The sequence below is a fragment of the Elaeis guineensis genome, chromosome 10 (genome assembly GCF_000442705.2).
Source record: "Elaeis guineensis isolate ETL-2024a chromosome 10, EG11, whole genome shotgun sequence".
NCBI classification, from domain to species: Eukaryota; Viridiplantae; Streptophyta; class Magnoliopsida; order Arecales; family Arecaceae; genus Elaeis; species Elaeis guineensis.
Window position 1 is genome coordinate 38,573,410 of NC_026002.2, and position 25,866 is coordinate 38,599,275.

The 25,866-nt window shown below is 39.2% G+C and overlaps 1 protein-coding gene across 2 annotated transcripts; it reads left to right on the forward strand.

Moving 5' to 3' along the window:
• Positions 1-6,539: 6,539 nt before the first annotated feature.
• LOC105052346 (vacuolar protein sorting-associated protein 32 homolog 1) lies at positions 6,540-13,386 on the forward strand. Of its 2 annotated transcripts, XM_010933122.4 has the most exons (7): positions 6,540-6,876; positions 8,118-8,217; positions 10,239-10,298; positions 11,547-11,632; positions 11,716-11,807; positions 12,383-12,497; positions 13,013-13,386. In XM_010933122.4, the coding sequence occupies exons 1-7, from the start codon at positions 6,802-6,804 to the stop codon at positions 13,193-13,195; spliced, it is 711 nt and encodes a 236-aa protein (XP_010931424.1). In that variant the 5' UTR covers positions 6,540-6,801; the 3' UTR covers positions 13,196-13,386. The 2 variants fall into 2 exon arrangements, with proteins under 2 accessions (XP_010931424.1, XP_010931425.1); XM_010933123.4 differs by lacking the exon at positions 10,239-10,298 and having other exon boundaries at positions 6,547-6,876.
• Positions 13,387-25,866: the final 12,480 nt, after the last annotated feature.

A 25,866-nucleotide genomic window follows, 5' to 3' on the forward strand; every position in this document is an offset into this window, starting at 1 on the left:
TTTTTTCGTGTAATCTTTTCTGTCTCTACTGAGCTAAATATGATTTGACTCATCCAGAGAACCTTGAGAAGGTTTCTCTCAGTCTAAATGAAGCTTGTTTAGTTTAGAAAAGGCTTGTCTTAATTCATGAGATGAATTTAAGACAAGCACCTGCTAATTCCTGTCACCTGCCAATTTCATTTTAGGACATCCGTCAAATATTGACATATGGGTCTTAAACTGAAGAGAACTCATTAGAGAATTTTTGTAGAGTGTCCACATGCCTAAACCACATCAAATTGGGTGTCATAATCAGATTATAGCGTGAGCCCAATTGGATTAAAGTGGGCACCCCAAATGGATAAGAATGAAAGAGTCCTGATAAACATGGACTCTTTGGCGCCACCCTGCTTGTGCTTATCCAAAGTTGGTGCCAACATAGGAGAGAGGGTGGGGATTCTTATCTGATGTGATTAGATGATATCACTCCATCAATCAAATTTTTTTTAAAATTTATTAAAATTTTCTGATTGATCGAATGATGTGGCACTGCGCAGCATACAGGGTCTATAAAATCCCTATCTGTGCCTAGGGTTTCTAAGTTTTCTACTCAATACCCAGCCAAAATGAGAATCTTCTTCTCTTCTCCACATCCTCCCTGCTCTCCTATCTCCCCTCTTCACATCCAAGGAGTTGGACATTCATTTGGTGCAAGGAAAAGGCATGGTGATGCCTGGAACAGAAGGCTGCAGGACATCTTCTACAGGCTGCTGCTCCAACTTCAGAAGGAGTTCTGAAGTACTTTCAAATCAGATAGAGATCTGATTTTTGGAGCATAGATTTGTGAGGAGAAGATGTTCTAGGTCCTGCCCGAGTGGATACTGGTAGAGGCTAGGCGCTTGTGTGGCTATATCAGAATCTCAAGCTGTGCAGAGATCATCTACAGGGTAATCAGATTACCCTTGAGGTATTACTTATTTCCTCATCCCTTTTAGATTTATTTTAGACTTAATATCAGATATGAAGATTAGATCTAGAGATTTAGATCTGAAATAAATATAGGATAAATTTTTTTTAAAATTATTTCATCCCAGATTTGATGAAATCTAGAAGATCCTACAAAGAAAAAAGATAATTTTTTCTTCACGAAACCCTAACCATCGGAGGTTGGCAGTGGCCCGCTGCGGCCACCGAAAGGCTTCCATGGCTCGGGCTCGATGGGGCTTTTACAAAAGTGAGAGAGAGAGAGCTCTAAGGGGGGTGACATATCGGATGGATAGCACTTCTATTGCGAGATCCTCGATGGCCAACGAGCCCATGCCGCCGGGCCTGAGGGCGGTCGAGTGGGAGGAGGGCCTCCATGGCTCCACCTCCTTCTTCTTTTTTGAAATAGGGGTTTGGTCCTATTTTGGATTTTTTTTATTTTAACACAAAGTCGCCAACTCAGTTGCCGACTTCATAATTTTTAAATGTCGGCATATCATTTGCTGACTTCATCCGTTTAAAAGAAAAAATATATAAAATAGGTGCAAACCCCTGTTTCGCACGAGAGGAGGGTGGAGGTCGTCCTCCATGCACCCAGCATCGGCCACCCTCGATGCTCGTTCGCTGACCATTGAAGAAGTCATGTCGGTATTGGCGTTCATCCGGAGACCTCCGACGGCCTCCGATGAGTCCATCCCTCTCTTTCCTTTCCTCTCTCCACTTATACCGAGCTCGAAAAGAGCTCCAATGGCCTCTGATGGCCTCCGACCACCTCCAGCGGCTACGAGAGGCTCTCTCTTCCTCTCCCTCTCCTCCTCTCCTTCTCACCCCCCCTCTCTTCCTCTCTTTCTTTTCTTTTTTCTCTCTTTAGGCCGTTCTCTGCCGTGTCAGTTTGCATCGTACGGTATGGACCTGTACCGACTCATATTGCTGGCTGGCTGGCACGATCCTGGTTTCGATTTTGGGAATCTTGTTTCTTGGGCTATGAGGCAATTCTCAAATTTGCCAATAAGATTGTTATGCATGCTGCTTAACATAGTAAAGTACACACATCGATCTTTCTTGACCCAATTCTTATATACGCCTCTCGAAAATGTCCAGATCGAAATATGGCTTTCAAATTAAGTTCCGAATCAGTAGATACTGCCAAATAGAGTGGCGATGCCATATGCCAAAAGGAAGAGACTCATAGAATGGTAAAGACAAATAGAGCTTTTGCACATTTTCGTTAATTCATGAATAGGATCTATATAGACACATTGATCCATGGATCCATACATCTCGATCAAAAAAGAATTAATAAAAAAAGAATCGGACGATATCTTTCTCGAAACAAATAAAAAGAAAAAAAAAAGATGAAATATAAATCATGATCAACTATGCCCTCTCAGCTATTATGGCGATGTTGGGCAGTATTGCCTTCCTTAAGTGGGACCATGGTAGTGGTAATATTTTCGAGATATCTTGTTTATTAAGCAAATATTGAATTTTTCTTTGTCAAATGTCATAAATTTGTCATCAATTTTTTTCCTTTTGATCAAGTCAGCGACAATGTTCTTAGAGGCCATGATTCACTACATTCATTAAACAATGAAGGACATTAGGCACATATTGTTCCCAAAAATAATAATGCAGATTTTTATATCCTTTTTCACATTACAAAATCCAAAATGTCACTAAGCTAATAATCATCTTCCATGATGTAAGTCAAAATATTAAATTCTAACTTATTATTATTAACTCATAAGGAACCAATTCCTTTTTAATCTTATCCACAATGTGAGAAACCAATCCTTGCATAAACTTCTATCATGCATTCATATGAACTCTGTAGAGTCCTATTGGTGTTAATCATACATCATGCCAAGACAATCCTAAAGAGTATTGACAATAGGTGAAACACATTCCTTTACAATGACTCAATAATAATACATTTCTTTTAGTATATTGCATCAAGAATAACCCTACTACAATTGATCTAGGAGATATAATGAACTATGGGAATGTCGCCTTTGCCAATACAATTTAAAGATTATCTTGGTAAAATATCCATAAGTAAGAAAATAAACAAATAACATGTGTATAATAACACTAATATCAATCCCCATTAATTTTTATCATAAAACACAAAAATAGTATATATAATTGCCCAGGTAAAAATAAATAAATTATTTATTTATTTATTTAATTCTTAAACTGAGTTATTCAGAAACAAATTCTATATAAACTCAAATCTAGGTTTCAACCATATAAAGAGGTAGGACATTAACAAATATATTTTATATAAAAATTTTAACCCCAAATGATATGGCATGCACCCCCATGCATAATGTGCAGCTTCAATTTTTAACCAAAAAAATTTGATTTTTTTTATTTGAGTAAATTAAAAATTCAGAGACTAAAATTTTATGATAAAATCACATAGCCAGATCCTAGTCTTAGAAGGGTTCACTCACTGAAGGTGTCAAAAATAGACACCCAAAGATGCCTCATGCTCCCACACACTCGCTACTTAGGTATACATAGCTTCACCCATTAGCCCTAATTTAATTTTTGGCTAAATTTTTTTTGATCCAATTCACCACAAAATTTTGAAAAATCATATCTTTCAATATATAAGTCCATTTTTTGCAAATAATAAATCGTTGGAAAGCCCTTCTAATGTACATTTATAATATATAAATTTTATTTGCAAAAACAGACTTGTTATAGATCAAAAATCGACCTAAAGAATGAATTCATCTTGATCTAAAAAATATACAAAATAAAATTAAGGCTTTCTTTTCCTCTCACATAGCATACCTCAAAAAATCCAGATTACATACAAATAGTAACTGAATAATAAAGAATAAGTCCATAAAAAATTGGATCTTGATCTTTAAAAATTAAAAAGAACAGATCTATATTATTTTTTACCAAAATAGATCCATTGGGCAATCATATATAATGTAAACTATAATATATTAAAATCATACAAAATACATCATAGGCGAAAGCAAGCAAATAAGCTCTAATACCAATGTAAAAAAACAATGAAAATATTTCCTATATGGGTTTATATATCAAAAACCCATAATCCAGATGTGATACGCTTGCTTCACAAACCTCTGTTGATCTTCTAATATCTTCTTGAAGTGTGTGCACAACCTCAGCAAATTCAAACCTCTTTCTTGACCTTGTAGGGGTTATTGGAGTCTCTTTTTATATATATGTATGCTAAATCCTAGAGTTCTAAAATGGTGACTCTAGAAAGATATACCTTAAAGAGAGAGGATATATGTATTCTCAGAATGGGATGAATTACCGACTGAATGTACATAACATGTACTTATAGATGAGACTCACTAAGAGTCTTACTCATTTTAAACACTTAGTTAGATAAGAGTCCTACTCATTTTAAAGACTTAATTAGATCATCCCAATTCTTATTAGGGACTCTTATCATTACAAGTTAGATTCTTAGTGGGAACCAACTCTCAAGTCATCCTAACAACCCATGTGGATGAACATGTGTATGGATCACGTTCAAAACTAATCAAAATTCTAACAATTTTAAAAGGTGATGCAGTAACCTAAGCATCTTTTATTGGAATTTTGATTTCCTATAAAGGTGGGTGAACATTTTCTATTACCCTACCTTTTCCATCTTACCATGAAAATATTATCTTATCTTTTTATCATATTCATCTCTTTTATTTACATATTCTTTATGTTGTTTTTTTGTGTATTTATTCCAAACCATTTAAAGAAATTAACATGGACTTGGGATCTCTTAACAAAGTCAAAGTATTCCTCTTGTAGTTCCTTTCTATGGGTTTGTCCAAAGTTTCTAAAAAATCATTTTCTTTTTTCTTTATTTTCTTCTGCATAGAATTCCATTTTTAATCTATTCTTATTTATTTCAAAATCAACTATAATGGTATATAACTCAGGGTTTTGGTTTTCTGTTATTTGGGAATAAGTTGGTGATAGTGGTGGAGATTCTTTTTCATCACCCTTTTCTATGTATTGTGGATGTGGTATATTTTAGATATTCTTGACTCCCCGTAAGTCTACTATGGGTATCTTAGTAATACTAGGAATTGAGGAGTATGACCTCCTAGAAGGTGTTCTTTGTAGACTGATGGATCTTGTATTTCCTCTATTATCTTGAAGGTTTAGTCTATGAAATCTTATTTCCACATCCCCATCCGAATGTGTGGTAATGGTTTCTACAATACTTTTATCTACCCAAGGGCCTGGCACTGCTCTTTCCAAAAATCAGTCCTCAAGAAGACTAATTTGGTCCCAAACTAATGTTTTTGGGATGTGAACATTGCTCTTGTTTGGGTCAGTCTAAAAATAGGTTTTTTTTTTTTTACCCCTATATGATTTAAAGTATCTACCATCTTGTAATAGACCTTGTAAATGATTGCAGCAAGATATGATTCAGGCAACATCTTAAAACCATATAATTTGATATTTAACTCTAATGTTCTCATAAGATTCTTGTCATTCATTTTGATAGTTGTATCTGGGCTACAATTGAAATAAACTGCTCCATCATACAAACTGGCTTCAAGCATTCCTAGGAGTGAATCCTGGACGTCTGCAAGCTTGCCATCCCTGAGACATAACTGGGTAGCAGTATTGAGGCCACACCTAAGGGTTTGATTGCCACTTGAACTAGTCCTATGTGGATGAACTCATACTTGATTCTTTGAGTTTTATCATGTCTTTAGGCAATAGTGGAATGATCTCATGATCATCCATTATTGATATTGTTTTCTCTACTACTCTAATCATTGGATCAAAGGTGATCTTAAAACCTTCATGCTTGTAGATTGAGTTCTTTGCTAATTTTGGGATATACTAGTTATCCATTTGCCTTTCTTGTCTTTCTTCATCTATATTGTTGTCCAATTCACCTCTAGAAAATGGGCATATTGAACGAGATCCAAATAAAAAATTTAGTTTTGAAACAGTGTCTATTCTCTTAGACTGTCAACGGTTTATGCCAAGTAACATGGCCAACACACAGCCTAAAAATGGCTATGTAACTTGGGGTCAGATAAGGAGAAAAGATATTATTTCTAAAACTATCTCCTTACCTATACCTCCTGCAATCTTCTAGCTATATTTATTAATATTATATTAATATAATAAATTATTATGATCTAATAATATAATATAATATAATAATATTTATATTAATATAATATAATATTATTATTTTAAATCAAGTTTGAGAGTACAAAAATATGATTTTATATTATTAAATATATAATATTTATTTTATATAATTTTTTTAAGAAAATAAATGCTCAATCAACTTAAATCATTGGAAATAAATTATTTTTTTATAATTAATCAAATATATTAAAATCATATTAACTTCCCAAAAAGCTACTTTCTAGGTAGTTACCTGTGAATCAAACCAGTTTTCTCTATCAACAATATTTTCAATCATAGTTTCTTTGCAAAATAGATTACATAATTTTTTGTTAATAATATTTATAAAATTGGGCAAACAAGTAGCACCATGAGCCTTCTCTGCATCCTACATCTACAAGAGGAAAGAGACACCTGGATGGATGAATACGTAGGAGAATTTCATCTACCTGCTATTGTTTTCACCGGCCAAACCGACCCGATGCCTTCCCATCGAGTTTTTTTATTTTTTCTCATATCGGCCGTTCCACATGCCACTCCATTTTCTTCCCTTTGACTTACTGTTAGCTTTATCCCTCTCTTTCTTTCTGTGCTTTTTTTCTTTGTTAAAGGTTTGTGCCGTTCACCCTCGCCCTCTCTTCTACTGTTACTGTTCTCCTCCCTCTTTGCGTTCTCCAAGACGTGAAGATGTTGAAGAGATTGCTAACGAAGCCCAAGAAGCAGCCCCCCTCGGCGCTTTCCACCTTAGATCGTCTCCACGAGGTAATTAATTATTGCTTTTTTAAAAAAAAATTCGTTTCTTCTCTTCTTTTGTTTATATATAGGGAATTAAAAAAAGGGTCAAGTTCGAATACTTTTCAAGGAATTTTATCAATGTTTCTGGAATATTAAAACGTTCATGTGCTCTTTATCTTTCTTGTGATGTTTTTTTTTTTTAATATTATTTTGTTTATATGTAAGCGAAGGGAGAGGTTCATGGGTACGGCTAGATAATTGGCTCCCCTGTGAGGAGGCTAAAAGATTTGGTACACAAGTCGAAGATTTCTTTGGTCGTGGAGAGGCATAAAGAAGTTTGTAACAAATTCACTTCCATTGGAGTTGATTATTTGGAAATCGCTTTAGTGGTCGAGGAAGCTATGTACTTTACCAAAATGATGGGACTCTGTGTCACTAATGAGCTTCTAAACTTGCTTCCTTCCAAAATGGATAAAATTTTCTACTTTAAAAAAAGGATCAGATTCTTGTGGGACCGACGTGAAGTCGTTATATTACAAAAATAGAATGTTTAAGACCGCCTCGTCCTTTCGGTTATCATTTTTGTTCTCCCAGCAAGGAAAAGCCTTTTCTTTCTTTGGTAGCGTTTTTCTGCTCGACTGTTTGATTTGGTGGCAATGGCTATTAATTGCTTGTTAGATTGCATGGTGGTTTGTGCGACTTTCAGGAAGATCATGTTTTCTATACCCTGCCCAATTGTCCACCTTTACTTTATTAAAGATTTTTTGCTCTCTCATTTCCAAAAAAAAGCAAAGAAACAAAATTTATACCCTGCCCAAGTGTCCACCTTTGTGGTGGCTGAATTTTTGTTTGTCTTCGTTGCTCGAAGAAGATGATGAGAAGGAGATGAATTAATTGCTTGTTGGTTGGATCATTTTGGGGGAAGTGCAATAGTTAATTTGTTAAGGTTTTAAATCTCATGGAACGAGGCTGTCTCAATTTTTTAATGGAACAAGATATGCCACCGTCCTACCTCATCCCGAAACTTGGGACAAGGGATGTCCCAAGATGCCCTGATCAGGATGTTGGAACAATATGGGTAGGACGGTCCTATCTTGACAAATAGGATTGCACCCCATCCCAGTGTTCTGTGGGACAAACTTGAATCCTTGATTATCTTGCAAAGGACAAACAGTAACTCTTATTATCATCTATTTTCTGTCTACAAGCTTTGTTTTTGCCAAACGCCTCTTTTCTCCAAAGTCATGATCATCCTGTATTATTTTCAGACACTAGAAATGTTGGAGAAGAAAGAGCATGTTCTTCAAAAGAAAATCTCTGGAGAAGTTGAAAAGGCAAAGGATTATACAAAAGCAAAAAATAAAAAAGGTATGTGCTTCTATCTTTTCTGGTTTTTCAACATCAAGGATAATTCACTCATTATCTAATAAAGAATTCTTTTTCAAAGATACTCTTTTATCCAGGGACCATGTTTTACTTGGGAATTTGAAAGCATGAAGTTCTATAATTCATGAGGTATATGTACCATGGTCATTGTAATAGCTAACTAAGTGAAAAATGTTTGTGATTAAATTGCCAGAGAATTAGACCTTTGTGTTATTATTGTTGTTTTTGTTAAAATTGGTAAAAGAGTACATGGAAATTGACTTTGAGGATAGAAATTGCACAAAACTTCCGCCATTCCTTGCTACCAAAAGCTCTAAAATATTTATGAACAATTGGAAAAAAAGAAGAATAGGAGGGTCCAATACAAATAATTGTTCAGTAATCTAGTTCATTTTTTTTCTTCTTGCATTTTTAAAAACAAAAACAGGAAAAAACAAGCTCCTAGTTATCCAACTAATATAGTAAATGTTCGCATAACACATTTCTGAGTCATGACTGTGTATTTTCTGTAAGTGATGAATGGCCTAGAAAAGAGTATCAATTGCTAGTTAACCCTTATGTGGATCATGAACCTCATTGTGTTTCTTGCTACTGAAGTTATGAACTTCATTATCTATGTTAGTCACCACATATTCACATCTTGAATTTGTGACTTTATGAGTTTCCACCCAGTTGCACACTTTGAAGCTTCTTAGGTTTTAAGGTAGTAAGTAGTAACTAATTTATCTTGTTGTGGATTGGCATGAAATTGCTAGAACAGCTTCATTCAACACATGACCTTGATTGGGCCTTTTCTTAGTTGTTGTTGTTTTTTTATCTTTTTAACTTTTTATTTTATGTTTCACTTTCAGAAAACATGCACTATGTGGAACTTTCTTGACAATATTCATGCAAGTGTATTTGTAGTTAGTATTTTTTTTCCCTTGCAGTTCAATGAACGGTCAATTTAACAATTCTTCACCCAATGACTTAATAGGAGCTGTAGGCAGTGAAACCAGTGCTTGCCCTACCATGTGTTTGTCCCAATTCTCTTTCCTTGCCCTATTTTAGCAGGATTTCTAATTAGTGAAGCCAGTGCTTGCTGCTGCTTCCTCTCAAAATTCCTCCTTTGCTATGTATGGTTCACTTCTCTTTGTTGCATCAATTCTGCAGTTGCTTTAGTGAGGAAAAAAAATTGACAAAACCTCATCATGTTTTGTCTATTTTTTGTGTATGACTTTGTTTAAATTTAAACCAGCTCAAGCAAAGATGATTGACTGACATAATGTGTAGTAGCATGATTTTTGCTTAGTATAGCTGGTTGAAGTTACATTCTGCTACTTTCCATCAAGTATTAATATCAAGAAATACATATCTGAAAATGTTCAAGGACCTAGAACTTTTCAAAAAAAATTAGTTTTAATTATGAGATAATACCCTTTGGGAACATGAGGTACCTTGGACCTGGATATTATCTTGACAACTTATTTCTTCTTCTTGTCTATATCAGATATGAATCATATATAAATTTTCATCAACTAGAACTATATCTCTAGATGCTGATACTGGCATGACTGTGTGAGCGATTTAGTGTCAATGCAACAGTTGAGGACTGGACACTTAAATACGTAGAATTTGGTTTTAGGTTCTGGAGAGGGGGTGAATAGGGGATATGAATTGTTTGTTTCTTATGATTGTCATAAACTGGACATAAAACTGAGATTGAAATAGAAGAATTTATAATGTATTTCCTTTTTATTGTCCATGATCTTTAATAATACCTCTAAATAATTGCACTAAATTGTGTCGTTTCTTTGCTATGTTGATAACAGACAACAATTCTGCCACTAGCTTTGGAAATCCCTATTTAGAAACATAGGTTTGTTGACAGACAATAAGTGGATGTAATACAATTTCATGCCACAATGTATTTTTGTGCAGCAGCACTTGAAACCAACATTCATGCATGTAAATTGATGGTGAAGAAAGCATGCCTGAAACCAATAAATTTCTTGACTATGCAGTGCAGCATCAGTTGGCATATGACAAAGGACTGATAAAGCCAGTGATGGATCTTACAAGCTGTTGACACCTGTGCCTTCATTTCTTCTAGAAATCTGTTTCAAAACCATGATGATCATCATATATTTTACTAATTCAGTTTCTGTATGATTTACTATTGTTTTTTGAGTTTAACTACTCAATGTTCAGTTTCATGCATTACATTCCTTTTATATGTATGTACTGAATATCTGGATGCTTCGCCATGAATTTTCTTGTCTGCTTTTTGGTGAGATTAGTTTCAAACAGACGCACCCTGCCGCTCCCAATATCACTAGAAACAGTGTTATATCCTGTCTTTCTGACGGCCTTTCACTGCATCATGTTAGAAACTGGAAAAGAAAGCTGTCATCAAATGTCAAAACTTGACAACCAGTAAATTAGAAGTTAGGAAAAAAAATTGCAGCTCCCTGTGCATTAATTTGTTGTATAGAACACCCAAGGAACTTTGTTCTCAACTCCGCCTCCCTTTTTTTTTTTTAATTATGGTTCATTTGAAAATTCTATGTATTTTTACTTGAAGATCTTATTACATGCCCTTTGGACTTATACATTCAGCTCTGAAGCTTCTTTACATGCTTTTGGTGCCTCTAGCTGATCTCTCCATTCACTCTTTAAATACATGTGCCATTGTTTGCATGTTACAATTTGTATATTTTACAGACTTATATTCAATAATTTATCTTTATGGATTGAATTTGGTTTGCCTTCTATTTAAATGGTCTTATCCAAGTTCATTCAAACTGGCCAGAGTAAGCTGTTTTTCCCTATGTTCCACTGAAATCTTCCGAATGTTGAACCATTTATACAATTTAGATATGAACTTGGTAATCACATTATGACATTATTTAGTGCCTACCTACTTACTAGAGACGGTAAGTAATTAGCTAAAATATAGATCCAAGGCCATAGAATGTTGGATGATCTGTGCTCCTCGCTACATACTAGTCAACATAGTCTAAGGAAACATCTCTCGAGAGCAAGGATTTTAGTGCTGCAGGCGTCGGGTGTTGTTAGCATGCACATGCTATGCTGTGCCATGCCGAAGCATGTGCTTGAAACCTAAAGGTCCTGCTTTAATGAACACATTTAGGAAAGAACCTAAATGGGTGCCATGCTTGGTGCCAGTGTTGATGCTGGCTCAACATGGTATGTGCCAATTGGCGCCGGCCAACACTAAAAAGTTAAGACCTTGCTGAGGAGTCAGTTAATCATTCGGTTGTCATATCTTGAAAACTTATTTTGAAGAAGCACATTTTATTTTCTTGCAGCTGCTATTCAATGCCTAAAGAAAAAGAAGTTATATGAAGCACAGATAGAACAGCTGGGGAACTTCCAGTTACGAGTTCATGATCAGGTATATTATATATGAACTAGGACTTCCTTTAATTTCATTACATGACATATTACTTGATAATAATAGTATGCATGCATATGTAGATGATCGTGCTCGAAGGTGCAAAGGCAACTACTGACACTATAGATGCTCTGCGGACCGGATCATCTGCTGTAAAGTCCATTCAACAGTCATTGTAAACTTTCATTTCCTTCCCCTCACCTCCAAAATGGGTTAGGTTAAGTGAGGAAGTTACACACTAGTTCATTGATTCTCAAATTAAGCTTCTGTAATTTGCAAGTTGCTATTTGAATTCATTCATATGGCAGAGGAATTTAATCATGGTCATCTGCTGAGGTTCCTTATCTCATGCTTCATGTTAATTCTAATCATTTGGTTAAGTGGCTTATAATAAACAGTTTCTTGCTTTACTTTACATAGCATATAAGAAGTAATTTGGTTCTCTGAGCTTTACAAATTTCATATGATTCATCTATCTTTATGTCAAGCTGACATGCTTACTCCTTTAAACAATTTCACATCATGCCAACTAGTGCATGTATCTAGTTGCGTTCCTTTGAAATGAACTGCATGCTCGGTATATGCTTATGCTAGGCATTTGATGGACATACACCATAAGCACTGAGTTTAAGTGAAACACTAACCTTATGTTGGGGAATTCTTGAAGTTTGGCCTGGTTCATTGATGAAGCTCTGTTAGCTTAATAATACCTTGCCAATGAAATAACCCATGCTCCTGACAATGGTGCAGGAGCATTGATGATATAGAGAAGACCATGGAACAAGCAAACGAGCATACAGAGAATATGAGGCAGATACAGGAGGCCCTTGCAATGCCAGTTGGTGCTGCGGCTGACTTCGATGAGGTTTAGCATGCATTCTGTCATTTTCCTTTCTACCTCTATATTTCTTGTCAAATTTCCATTTTAAAACAGGAATTAGATTTAAGAAGATGAAATCACAAAGCAACTCAATTAATGAAACAAACTCAGGTAATAGAATGTACCACAGAAACTGGTGTAAGCAGAGAATGAAAGAACCAAATGATTATTTTCATTTGGAATCTTTGCATTCATTACCCCTTTTTCTCCCATTGGACTTTCTTCATCACCAAGATTTTCAGTGTAAGTGGCCAATTTTAAGAGAATCCCCTCATAGTCAACAATATAGAAACAGTTCATATCATTTCAAACATGAGTTACAACCTTAATGGAAATGGTTGAGTTCAATGCAGAGAATTTGATGACTTTTGGACCACAATCTCAATATTTGGCAAGGAGATTGTTCCTGGCTGCCAAGATTTGAGTTGGATATTGGTCAAATGTATTTAAATTAACTCATGAACTTTTCGCTCAGTTGTATGAGTAAATTTTTGGAACAGGATGAACTAGAAGCTGAGCTTGAAGATCTTGAAGGAGAAGAGTTGGAAGAAGAGCTCCTTCAACCGCCTTCTACGGTCCCTGCCACACGATTGCCAAATCCAAATCAACCTGAGAGAGAAACCCCACGTCCAGCGAGTGATGTGGATGAATTGGCTGCACTTCAGGCAGAAATGGCTCTGTAGCTTACAGTGCATGACTGGCACGGGTTTCAATGTGTCCTCACATATCTGGCTATCCATCTCATGCGATCTTATCATGTTGGTCTCCACTCTTTAGTTTTCTGTAGATAAATATTAGAGAAATATAAACTTGACCAACAATGAAACTTGTATCATTATTGGCCTCAATGTATTGACTGTGTACTTGTTCTGGATGTTTTATCTTGCATGTCTGATATTTTATCCTCGAGTAAATGAACTTTGTTACGTCTTGTTGTCCTTAGAGAACCAACTAGAGGTGAACAAAGAGACGAACATAACAATTCTTTATAAGCTTCCCCGAATTCTGTGTATTAAAGCAGGCTTGGTGAAGGGAAAAGCAGGTTTGGTGAAAACTTGAAACTTGAATAAGTACTACTCTTCCAAATGGACTATGGGTGAGTTTGGTTCGCGGCTGAAATTGGAGTTAGAATAAATTAGAGTATTGGAATGGCTATATTTTTCATTGTATAAATTTTATACCCGAAATTGGAATTAAATTTGAATATTAGAAAAAGTAGGGGTTAAGTTTTGGGAGATTAGGTGGGAATGAGATTTTCTTCAACCAAATGGTTGGTTGGAATGAGAGTCATTTATTCCCGTTTTGGTTTTAGAGTCTAACTTTTTCTAACTAAGCATGTTTTATGCATGGAAGTTACTTTTCTATTTTTCATTTCAAAATCCAATCCTCCCAACCAAACATACTATATGCATGTTGCTTGGAATGTAAGTCACTCATTCCTATTTTTATTCTAAAATTTAACTCTTCCCAACTATATATGCCTCATGCATATTACAGTATGTGCTCCTTTCTATCTGTCCATTTTGTTATTCAATGTTACAAGAAAAAAAAAAAAAAAAACTTCTAGATGCCCTTTTGCATGTGCTCAAAAGCCGTACATTTCCACTTAAACCTAATATTCATGTCTAATCTCTTCTTGTATTCTCAAACTAAATGTCAAAGTACAAGAATATGCATGCCTACTCATTTTGGGTTAAAAAATCATGAACTGAGGTAATAATTTTATGGAATTTTGGTTGGCTTCCTATGGAATCACAATGAAAATACTTGTTTTTTCAGATATGCTATACAGCAGGGCTTTCTATAATCTTCTTGTGATCTGTCTGGGAATCATAATTCAATAAAATCCACTATCCTGTCTGTTGGGTATAAAATAACTCCAGCTGAAGTTCGTAAGAGGCCAATCCTCCCAAGACTCTTCCGGCTTCCGACCTTGTGCAGCATCTTTCTGATCTCCCTCGGTCGTCCGAGCTTCCACAGTACCATCCTGACTCCTCCAGCAGTCGACCTTCCACAGTGTCCTTCAGATTCCTCCAACGGACGAACTCTTATCGTACCCTCCGGACTGCTTCAAATGCTCTCTGGACTTCATTATCAGTCGATTTTCTACAGTGATCGACTACTCTCCGAATTTCTTCCAGACTTCCTCCTGTCACGATCGACTATACTCCGAGCTTCTTTCGGACTTCGTCAATGTCCGAACTTCTCCAACAGCAGGACTTCTATAGTAGCCAGACTTCATCCGACTTCTACAACGAGCGGTCTCCACCCGGACTTCCACGGCAACCAGTCTCCATCTGAGCTTCTACAGTAAGCGACCTCCTTTCGAACTCTTACAAGAACCGGACTCCGTCCGATCTTCTGCAGCGGATGAATTCCAGACGAACTTCTACAACGGATGGGCTCCAACAGTCGGATTTCTACTCCGAACTCCTATTGCAAGCAGACTTCATCCGAGCTTTGACGATAAGCGGTCTCCATCCGAACTTCTACGACAATCGGTCTCCATCCGAGCTTCTACAGTAAGCGACCTCCTTCCGGACTCCGTCCAAACTTCTACAGCGGATGGATCCCAGACAAGCTTCTACCTCAGACAAATTTCAGACGGACTTCTCTAGCAATCGGACTCCAGCCAAATTTTTTCAACAAGAAGTTTTCATCCGGGCTTCTACAGCAGACGACTTTCGTTCGCAGCATCACCGCCTAAGGCACCCAACAACAGTTAACCCGTCAGCAACCGCGAAAACATCCGAGCTTCTCTTAAATCGCTGAGACAGAGAGCTATTCCGCTCCATCAGACGTCCCAACCGAGCTTCAGCCGTCCGGCCCGAACTCCCTAGCAAGTCACGACAACGGACACCACTCCACTCTCAGTAACAAACTCCACATGGCCCCACCACTCTTCGGCAAGTCACGACAACGGACACCACTCCACTCTCGGTAACAAACTCCATATGGCTCCACCACTCTCTGGCAAGTCGCGACAATGAACACCACTACTCTCCGTAACAAACTCCACGTGGCCCCGAACGACCCACTACCAGGCAGTTGCGGACGTTGCTGTCAATCGATTACGCTCTTCTGTCTATAAAAGAGACCCTCCAGATACGTTCTCCTCTAAGCTCTAAACTCTATCTCGAAACTCTGCTAAAATTTTATTCGAGTGCTCTATTTCTGTTGAAGCAGAGTACTGACTTGAGCATCGGAGGGTCTTGCCGGAGCACCCCTAACTCCGATTTAGACTTTCTTTGCAGATCCCGACGGCAACCGCGATCCCCTCGACTCTAGCTTCTCCGACATCGGCGGAATTCTGCACCAACAGAATTGGCGCTAGAGGAAGGGCTGTGTCTTCGCAGGACCCTTGTTCTTAAAGAAGTACTCAACGAGACTGTCTCCGGTCATCTTCTTCGACATCTTCTTCTTATTCTCCTGCCAGATCCCCACTTGATGCCTCTCCGAAAGGCATCCACCAAGCGATCTATGACCTCCGTGGCCAGATCTCAATGAGATCCGCAAGCTCCGATCTCGTCTCCAGTTTTTTAGGCTCCTCCTCTTCCTCCGGCAATGGCAGTCGGCATGGAGCAGTTCGACCTGCTGGTTCAGCAGGTCAGAGGCCTCATCGAAGCGGTGCAGGCCATGCAGCAGCAGCAGCAGCCGCAGGCATCTGTGTGGCTGGAAAGAGCATCGTCGGAGTTCCAGAATCCGATGATCGGACAACCCACTTGGGTCAGTCGCCCTGTATTCCCCGAAAAGGGGAAGCAGAGGGCGGTGAGCCCTCTGTCTGATCACGATTCCACCTCCGGAGGGTCCCTACCTTCATTCTGTCAGAAGACCCTCGAGACTCGCGATCGAGAGGATCTCTTGGATCAAAGGTTCCAAGAGATAAACCGGTGGATCGAAGAGCTCCGCCATGCTCCACCTACTTACGGTAAGGATATCTGTACTGATCCTCATTTTTCTCAAATGATTATGCAGGAACCGATCCCGTCGAACTTCAAGCTCCCCCAATTTGAGAGCTACAACGGGACCTCGGATCTGGTTGACCACCTGGAGGCCTTCCAGATAATGATGCTACTCCATGGCGCGCCAGACGTTATCTTGTGCCGAGCTTTCTCATCTATCTTGAAGGGAGCAGCAAGAAATTGGTACTCGACACTGAAGCCGGGCACTATCTTCTCCTTCGATCAAATGAGCTACCAGTTTGCGGCTCATTTCGTCAGCAGCCGACGTCTCCGGAGAGGTTCGGAGTCCCTCATCAACATCAAGCAAAGGGAGGGAGAATCCATCCGAGCTTATGTCAACCATTTTAACGCCGTCGCATTGGAGGTCCGAAACTTGGACCAATTAGTTGCAATGGCCGCCCTGAAGAGCGGTCTTCAAAAGAATGATCTTTTGCTTTCTCTGGAAAAGAAGTATCCCATGGACTTCGCTGATTTGCTGGCTCGGGCCGCAGGATATGCCTGAGTAGAGGAAGCCTTCAAGCTGAAGGATGAGGAGGCCGCGAAGGAGCGGCAGGCGGGTGGCTCCGGTAAGCCTGCAACTGAAAAGAGGCCGAGTGAAGCTCGGTCACGTTCTCGAACTCCTTCTGGACACAAGCATGTCCGAACTCCTCTCCGAGCTCGTAGGCAGAGAAGTCCGGACCGCATAGTCCGATAGAGCTCTCCCCCAGGAAGATTCCATAGCTACACCCTCTCAATGCTCCAAAAATTCAAGTACTGATGGAGATCAGGGAGCAGCTGCCAAGGTTGGAAAGGATGCGCACACATCTCGGAAAGCGCAACCCTAACAAGTTCTGCCTCTATCATCGTGACCACGGCCATGACACGGAGGAGTATATTCAGCTCCGAGATGAGATCGAGGAGCTCATCAGACGAGGTCGGCTCGACAGATTCATCCGACGTCGGTATGAAGGTAGGAAAGATCGACCGAGGGCCCTACCACAACCAGAGCCACCAAGGAGGAAAGAACAGTGATGCGGGACAATCCTAAAAAAGAAAATCAATCCTAATAATCAAGCTCTCTTCTGTTCATCAACAACAAATCACGTCCGGCCAGGGGCTCATTATTCTCAGGACAAACAGTATAGTTGCCTATACTCTGCTCAGGAGGCGTGATTGATTGATACGAGACTAAAGCGAGATCAATCTAAATGATACAAACGAATGTCATTCGAGAGATCAGTAAACAATTAATAATAGAAAATTTCATAAACAGATAGCAGAAATTAAACATGCTCACGAGTAAATGCAAAAAAGAAATAAGAATAGAATGAGAAAAAATAAAACATTAAACCCGTGAGAAAATCCAAGAAGATGATAAGAATCCGGATCGTGGTAGTTAAGAAACTACTTTGATTAGGGCTCTTAATCTTTTAACCAAACAGATCCATCGATAAAGAACTAGGTCTTTACCAACATCGGATTAAAAAAAAAAAATCAAAGATCAACTGTTAAGGAACAAAGGTCCTTGACAGCATATGATCTGTAGAATAAGAAATCACTCCTTCTCTCAACACGACAGATGAAAATTCTGGAGGAGACAGATCTTCTCTCGATGGAATAGGCTTGCGTGGGTAGATGGTGGAGTCGATCAGAGTCGCAGGAACACTGAATCTTAAGTAGAAGGAATAGGATAGAAAGTGGGCCTCACACCCTCCCCTTGTGGGGTGATTTTGGGTCTCACACCCTCTCCCTCTCGGAGCGATTGACACAAGTATTTGTGGAGTTTATGAAATCATTCATTATTTTTTTTTATAAAAGATACAAGGATTTATATAGGACTCTAAGGGTCCTGTTTGTTTAGGAATCTCTTATCTTTACAAGGAAGAAATCAATCCTCCATAAAAAAGTAAAGTATTATAATCTACCATAGGAAAGAAATCAGCCTTCAACAAAATAAGTAAGTAGCCAAGAACTCTTAAGAAATTCTAAGAAAGAAATGAAACTCCATGTGGGTGCTTGATGCTTGACACAACTTGGCATGAGCACGGCACATGCTGGCATGCATATTTCTTCTCTTGGTATGTGGAGAGAAGTGGCTCCAAAGGTGACGTGGATAAATCCAAGTATGGCCCTATGGACCCAAAGCCAAATGCATTAAAATTTATTGACTGAAAATAAATAACTGAAGTAGAATCAATTTAATGAGACTTCTTCGATCCAAATCGAACTTAAATTATGTTGTCGATTTTTGATGGCTCTGGTGTCCGCACCAATTCTCCCGGGGTGGGAAAAACTCGACCCTGTCGAGTGTGGATCGATTCCACTCTGGTGACGCTCAAGTAGATCGGGATCAATACGTTGTAGCTCTTCTCGAGTGATCCAGGTATCTTCAGACTCCGATCGATCTCGCCATCTGACCAGATACCGCTGATAGCCTCAACTCCGGGTGGAAAGGATCTGCTCATCCAAAATTCTCTCAATCTGATCGTGTTTTGCTGACATTTTGGCTGGTGGACACTCAGGGATAGGTTTGCTCTCAAAGGTTGGTTCAGGCTCAAATGGCTCACTAGGTATCCGAATTGGTTTTTTATAGGCGACAAGATCTGTAATGTTAAAAGTAGAGCTAATTCCAAAATCAGAAGGTAGGTTCACAACATACGCATTTGATCCGATTTTCTTTATGATCTTAAACGGACCTGTTCCTCGGGCATGTAACTTCTTCACGGTTCCGGGGGAAAATCGTTCAGGCCTCAATCGAACCATCACATAGTCTCCCTCTACAAACTCTTGAACACGTCGATGAGAATCTGCATTCTGTTTATAAACTTTATTACTCATACTAATTTTTTTACTGATCTCTTTATGCAGACTCTTGACATGCTGTGCAAATGACTCTGCAGATTCGAAAATCCTAGCATGCATAGGTAGTGGGATGAGGTCTATTGGTTTTCTAGGTTGATATCCATGAAAACTCCGCACGTCATGCACACTCTTGGGCACCGGCCACTCAACTATTGCTCTAATCTTTTCAGGATCAGCAGATACACCATTGGGGGTAACAACAAAACCTAAAAAGATGATATGGTCTGTCATAAAAGCGCACTTCTTAGGATTAGCATACAAACTTTCTGTTTTAAGAACTTGACACACTCTTTGGAGGTGATCTAAATGGTCTTCCCTAGTTCGACTATAGATCAAAATGTCATCAAAATATACGACTATAAATACTCCTATAAATGGTTGTAGTACTTGGGTCATCAACCTCATGAAGGTACTAGGGGCATTAGATAATCCAAATGGCATCACCATCCACTCATATAAACCATTTTTTATCTTGAAAGCAGTTTTTCACTCATCTCTCGATCTAATCCTTACTTGATGGTAACCACTCTTAAGATCGATCTTAGAAAAGATAGTGGATCCGGCCATCATATCTAACATGTCATCTAACCTAGGGATGAAAAAGCGGTACTTAATGGTGATCTTGTTAATGGCACGGCTATCTATGCACATCCTCCATGTACCATCTTTCTTTGGAGTCAGTAGTGCAGGAACCGCGTAAGGACTCAAACTCTTCCTCACAAATCTTTTTTTTATCAGCTCTCCAACTTGTCTTTGTAGCTCGGCATGCTTAGTAGGATTCAACCTATAGTGGGGCAAGTTGGGTAGGATAGATCCAGGAACTAAATCAATGACATGTTGAATGTTTCTCATAGGCGATAAGTAATCTTGAAGATCCTTAGGAAAGACATCATGAAACTCAGTAAGAAGGCTAGCTACTTCCTTAGGATAATCCACCTTAGAATCCTCATGAACTTCTCTAGCAACAAGCATCCAAACTGGTGATCCTTCACTCATGATCGTCTTTAATTCTTTAGCACCTATCAGATTGAGGCTTTTCTTCTTAAGATTTTCTTTTGGTCCATCGCCTATCTTTCTATTAGTAGCCTTAGGTGGGGAAGGATTAATCGTGATCTTCTTACCCTGATAAGTAAAGCTACAGGAGTTGGTACGACCATAAATCGTAACATCATTGTCGAATAGCCAAGGTCGACCTAATATGATACTTCCGACTTCCATGGGTAAGACATCGCACCACACATGATCCTGATAGGAATGAAGCTGGATGGGCACACGACATCTAAATTTGATGGGAATAGAGGAGGAATCAATCCAAGACACACGGTATGGACTGGGATGATCTACAGGAGTTAATCCTAATCACTTAATCGTGTCGGTGGAGATGGCGTTGATACAGCTACCGCTATCAATGATCACCTTATAAATTTTATCGTCAAGTTTTATGAAGGTATAGAAAATAGAGGTCCTACGCCAGTCTTCACTTTCCTTAGTTTGGGCTAGGACATACCTAACGACTCCAAGCCTAAGATCTGACTCAGGTGTAGCATAACCTAGGATGTCCTCAGTACTCTCAAATTACTCGGCTAAATCTGGATCGGCTTCATAAACTTCCTCCTCAATATTTTTTAGAGTTTCTCCTTCTAATTCTTCTACGAATAATGATTGGTTGGGGCATTGTGCAGCAAAGTGACCGTAACCATGGCACTTGAAGCAATGAGATCGAGAACTACTTCCTTTTGATAACTCTCCTATAGCTCCTTTTCCTTTATCTTCTTTTCTCCCAATAGGATTTGTAAGTGGAGGTCCGTTACTAGGAGTTTGATTAATATTAGGTCTCAATCTAGAAGGGGTTACTCGGTTGGATTCAGGACGACGGAGAGTCGAATATCTAGAAAATCTTTCAAAATCTAAGGCAAGTTGATAAGCTTGTTCCAACGTGGTTACCTCTCGCAGAAAGAGCTCACGCTGAATATCCTCTCGTAATCAAGCTCTAAATCTAGATAAGGTAACAACTCTATCTTTGGCTACTCCACATCTCATGAGGTATTCATCAAATCTCGTGATATACTCGGTGACTGATCTATTCCCTTGAGTAAGCCTCTACCATTGATCTAAAAGTTTTTGTTGGTAAGAGGTGGGGAGGTACTTCTCTATGAGTTTTTCTTTCATCTCATCCCAGATTTCTATCGGATCTTGTCTTCTCTGATTGAGAAGACGCTCAACACTTTCTCAATAAAGTCGGGCTTGCCTCACCAATTTCATCCTAGCAAACCTAACTCTCCTTGCTTCAGATATTTCGTACCATCCAAAATAGTGGTCCATACCTGATTCCCAATCTAGGTACTCTCTCGGATCTAAACAACCATCAAAACTTAGAGCTTCGACTTTCACATTCCTAAGAATATGCTCATCTTGATCGAACTGGTTATGGTGCGGGTGTGCCCCTATAGGTCGATCAAGTTCTAGATTCCTATCTCTTTGTCCTATAGGTAGTCGGAGAGACTCAGGTTCAGGTTATTTCTGCCTAGCTTCTTTTAATACCACTATTCTCTCATCCATGGCTTTCATAAAATTTTTCATGTCATCAAACTTTTCAGTCAGAGCATTAATGATGGCTGCTATATTGGGATCCATATTGGTGTTGGGTGGGAAAGTAGGATGTTGGTACCAGGTACCTGATCTAGTGGTCATGCAACTCTAAGATGCAGAAATAAGGTGCAATAAAAATTAAAATGCTTGAAAGTAAAGTACGAAATTTAGAGTACGAAAATTTAACTTGCGGAAATTTAAATTGCTGAATTTCAACTAAAGCCCTAATCAACCTGCTCTGATACCAAATTGATGTGGGACAATTCTAAAAAAGAAAATCACTCCTAATAATCAAGCTCTCTTCTATTCATCAACAATAAATCACGTCCGGCCAGGGGCTCATTATTCCCAGGACAGACAGTATAGTTGCCTATACTCTGCTCAGGAGGCGTGATTGATTGATACGAGACTAAAGCAAGATCAATCTAAATGATACAGACGAATGCCATTCGAGAGATCAGTAAATAATTAGTAATAGAAAATTTCATAAACAGATAGCAGAAATTAAACATGCTCACGAGTAAATGCAAAAAAGAAATAAGAATGGAATGAGAGAAAATAAAACATTAAACCCGTGAGAAAATCTAAGAAGATGATAAGAATCCGGATCGTGGTAGTTAAGAAACTACTCTGATTAAGATTCTTAATCTTTTAACCAAACAGATTCATCGATAAAGAACTAGGTCTTTACCAACATCGGATTAAAAAAAAATCAAAGATCAACTGTTAAGGAACGAAGGTCCTTGACAGCATATGATCTGTAGAATAAGAAATCACTCCTTCTCTCAACACGACAGATAAAAATTCTAGAGGAGACGGATCTTCTCTCGACGGAATAAGCTTGCGTGGATAGATGGTGGAGTCGATCAGAGTTGCAGGAACACTGAATCTTAAGTAGAAGGAATAGGATAGAAAGTGGGCCTCACACCCTCCCCTTGTGGGACGATTTTGGGTCTCACACCCTCTCCCTCTCGGAGCGATTGACACAAGTATTTGTGGAGTTTGTGAAATCATTCATTATTTTTTTTCATGAAAGATACAAAGATTTATATAGGACTCTAAGGGTCCTGTTTGTTTAGGAATCTTTTATCTTTACAAGGAAGAAATCAACCCTCCACAAAAAAGTAAAGTATTATAATCTACCATAGGAAAGAAATCAGCCTTCAACAAAATAAGTAAGTAGCTAAGAACTCTTAAGGAATTCTAAGGAAGAAATGGAACTCCATGTGGGTGCTTGATGCTTGACACAACTTGGCATGAGCATGGCACATGCTGGCATGCATATTTCTTCTCTTGATATGTGGAGAGTGGTGGCTCCAAAGGTGACGTGGACAAATCCAAGTATGGCCCTATGGACCCAAAGCCAAATACATTAAAATTTATTGACTGAAAATAAATAACTGAAGTAGAATCAATTTAATGAGACTTCTTCGATCCAAATCGAACTTAAATTATGTTGCCGATTTTTGATGGCTCTAGTGTCCGCACCAAACAGCCTGAAGATCGGCCTCCAATCGGGATCATCAACACCATCTCTGGAGGACCCCGACGGGGAGCAGCCAGTGGATCGGTCGGACCGTCCAAGCGGTAGAGGACTGAAGAATCTATAACCTTTACTGAAGAAGATGTCCGGAAGATTCAATTCTCCCATAATGATGTGGTTGTAGTTTCTTTAAATATTACTGACTATGATGTACGCCGCATTCTTGTTGATAGTGGAAGCTCAGTCAATATTTTGTTTTACGATGCATTCTCAAAAATATCCATTCTAGATGGTCGATTAGGGCCGATAAGCTCCCCATTGGTAGGGTTCACTGACGATGCTGTGTCAGTGGAAGGAGTAATAACTTTGACCGTAGTTGCAGGTCGGTACCCAAAATAATCTAGAGTGTAAGTGAATTTTTTGGTAGTAAGGGCGCCGTCTGCCTACAATGCAATACTTGACCGACCTGGCCTCAACACCCTCCGAGCTGTGGTATCGACCTACTATTTGAAATTGAAATTTTCTACTAGCCAAGGGGTCGAAGAGGTCAGAGGAGATCAAGTCTTAACAAGACACTGCTATGACATAGCCTTACAAAGAAATGGTCAGTCTGACCCCTGTCCAGTTGATGGATTAGACACCCGCGATGACCTTGCTAAAAAATGGGGTGAGCCAATTGAAGATCTTGTCTCAATTCCTTTGAACGATAAGAATAAAGAGCATGTGGTGAAGATCGGCTCCAACCTGGGAGAAGAGGTACGGACACGGCTCATCAATTTTCTACAAAAGAATGCGGATGTTTTCATTTGGGTTCCGGTGGACATGTCGGGGATTGATGCGGAAGTTATGGAATCCGTCTAGCTGTTGATCCCAAACATCGGCCGACGAAGAAAAAAATCCGAGGTCATGCACCGGAAAGGCAGAAAGCAATAGCTGAGGAAGTCGATAAACTCATGAAAGCTAGGTTCATCAGAGAGGTCAACTACCCAAACTGGGTCTCCAATATGGTTCTCGTCAAGAAGGCGAACGGCAAGTGGAGGATATGTAGAGACTTCAAAAAGCTGAACAAAGTCTGCCCGAAGGACAGTTACCCTCTGCCCAGAATTGACCAATTAGTGGATGCAATCTCAGACCACGAGCTTCTCATTTTCATGGATGTATTTTTCGGCTACAATCAAATCAAGATGGCATCAGAGGACGAAGAAAAAACTGTTTTTATCACTAACCGTGATCATTATTGTTACAGGGTCATGCCCTTTGGTCTCAAAAATGCAGGGGCGACCTATCAACGGCTGGTAAACAAAATCTTCAAAAAGCAGATCAGCCGCAACATGGAGGTCTACATGGACGACATGCTTGTAAAAAATAAATCCTCAATGAACCATGTCACCGACCTTGAGGAGACCTTCAGCGCCCTCCGAAAATACAAGATGAAGCTAAATCCAGCCAAGTGCACTTTTGGAGTAACCTCAAAAAAATTCTTGGGCTTTATGGTATCGGAGCGCGGGATCAAAGCAAATCTGAAAAAGATTCGTGCCATCTAGGAAATGATCATCCCAAAGTCAATAAAGGAAGTTCAGCGCCTTATTGGGAGAGTAGCAGCTCTGAATCGCTTCGTCTCAAGATCGGCTGAACGGTGCCTACCTTTCTTTCAGACTCTCAAGCAGTCGAAGAACTTCTGTTGGACCACTGAATGTCAGCAAGCGTTTGAAGAATTGAAGAACTACCTCGGCTCACCTCTGCTATTGGCAAAGTCCGAACCCGAAGAGGAGTTGTTCTTGTACCTAGCGGTCTCTCCTGTGGCTCTTGCAGCAGTTCTGGTTAAGAAAGAAGCAAAAATTCAACGGCCAATCTACTACATAAGTCGAGTATTGAGAGATGCCGAAATCAGGTATACTAAGTTAGAGAAACTAACTTACGCCTTGTTGATTGCAGCTCGAAGGCTCCGACCTTACTTTCAAGGGCACACCATAACACTGCTCACCGACCAGTCGATTAAAGCAGTTCTGCATCGAGCGGATGCTTCCGGAAGGATAGCGAAATGGGCAGTCGAGCTCATGAAATTCGACATCAACTATCGACCTCAACCGATGATAAAAGTCCAGATATTAGCAGACTTCATAGTGAAATGCACTATCACAGAAGAAGCCGAACTTGAACGAGGTGAAACTGAAAACCCCGGACTCCAACCGAACTCCCCTGAGGAAAGAACGGATCTCTCTGATGGTTTTTGGGCCCTCTATGTGGATGATTCCTCCAACATGTCAGGCACGAGCGCGGGCCTGATCTTGATCAATCCAGAAGAAATTATCGCAGAGTACGCGCTGCGCTTTGAATTTTCTGCGACAAATAACGGAGCAGAATATGAAGCTCTGATTGCAAGACTGAGGATCGTCAAAGAATTAGAAGTAAATCGGCTCCAAGTCTACAGTGACTCCCAATTGGTGGTGGGATAAGTCAACAGAAGCTATGAAGCTCG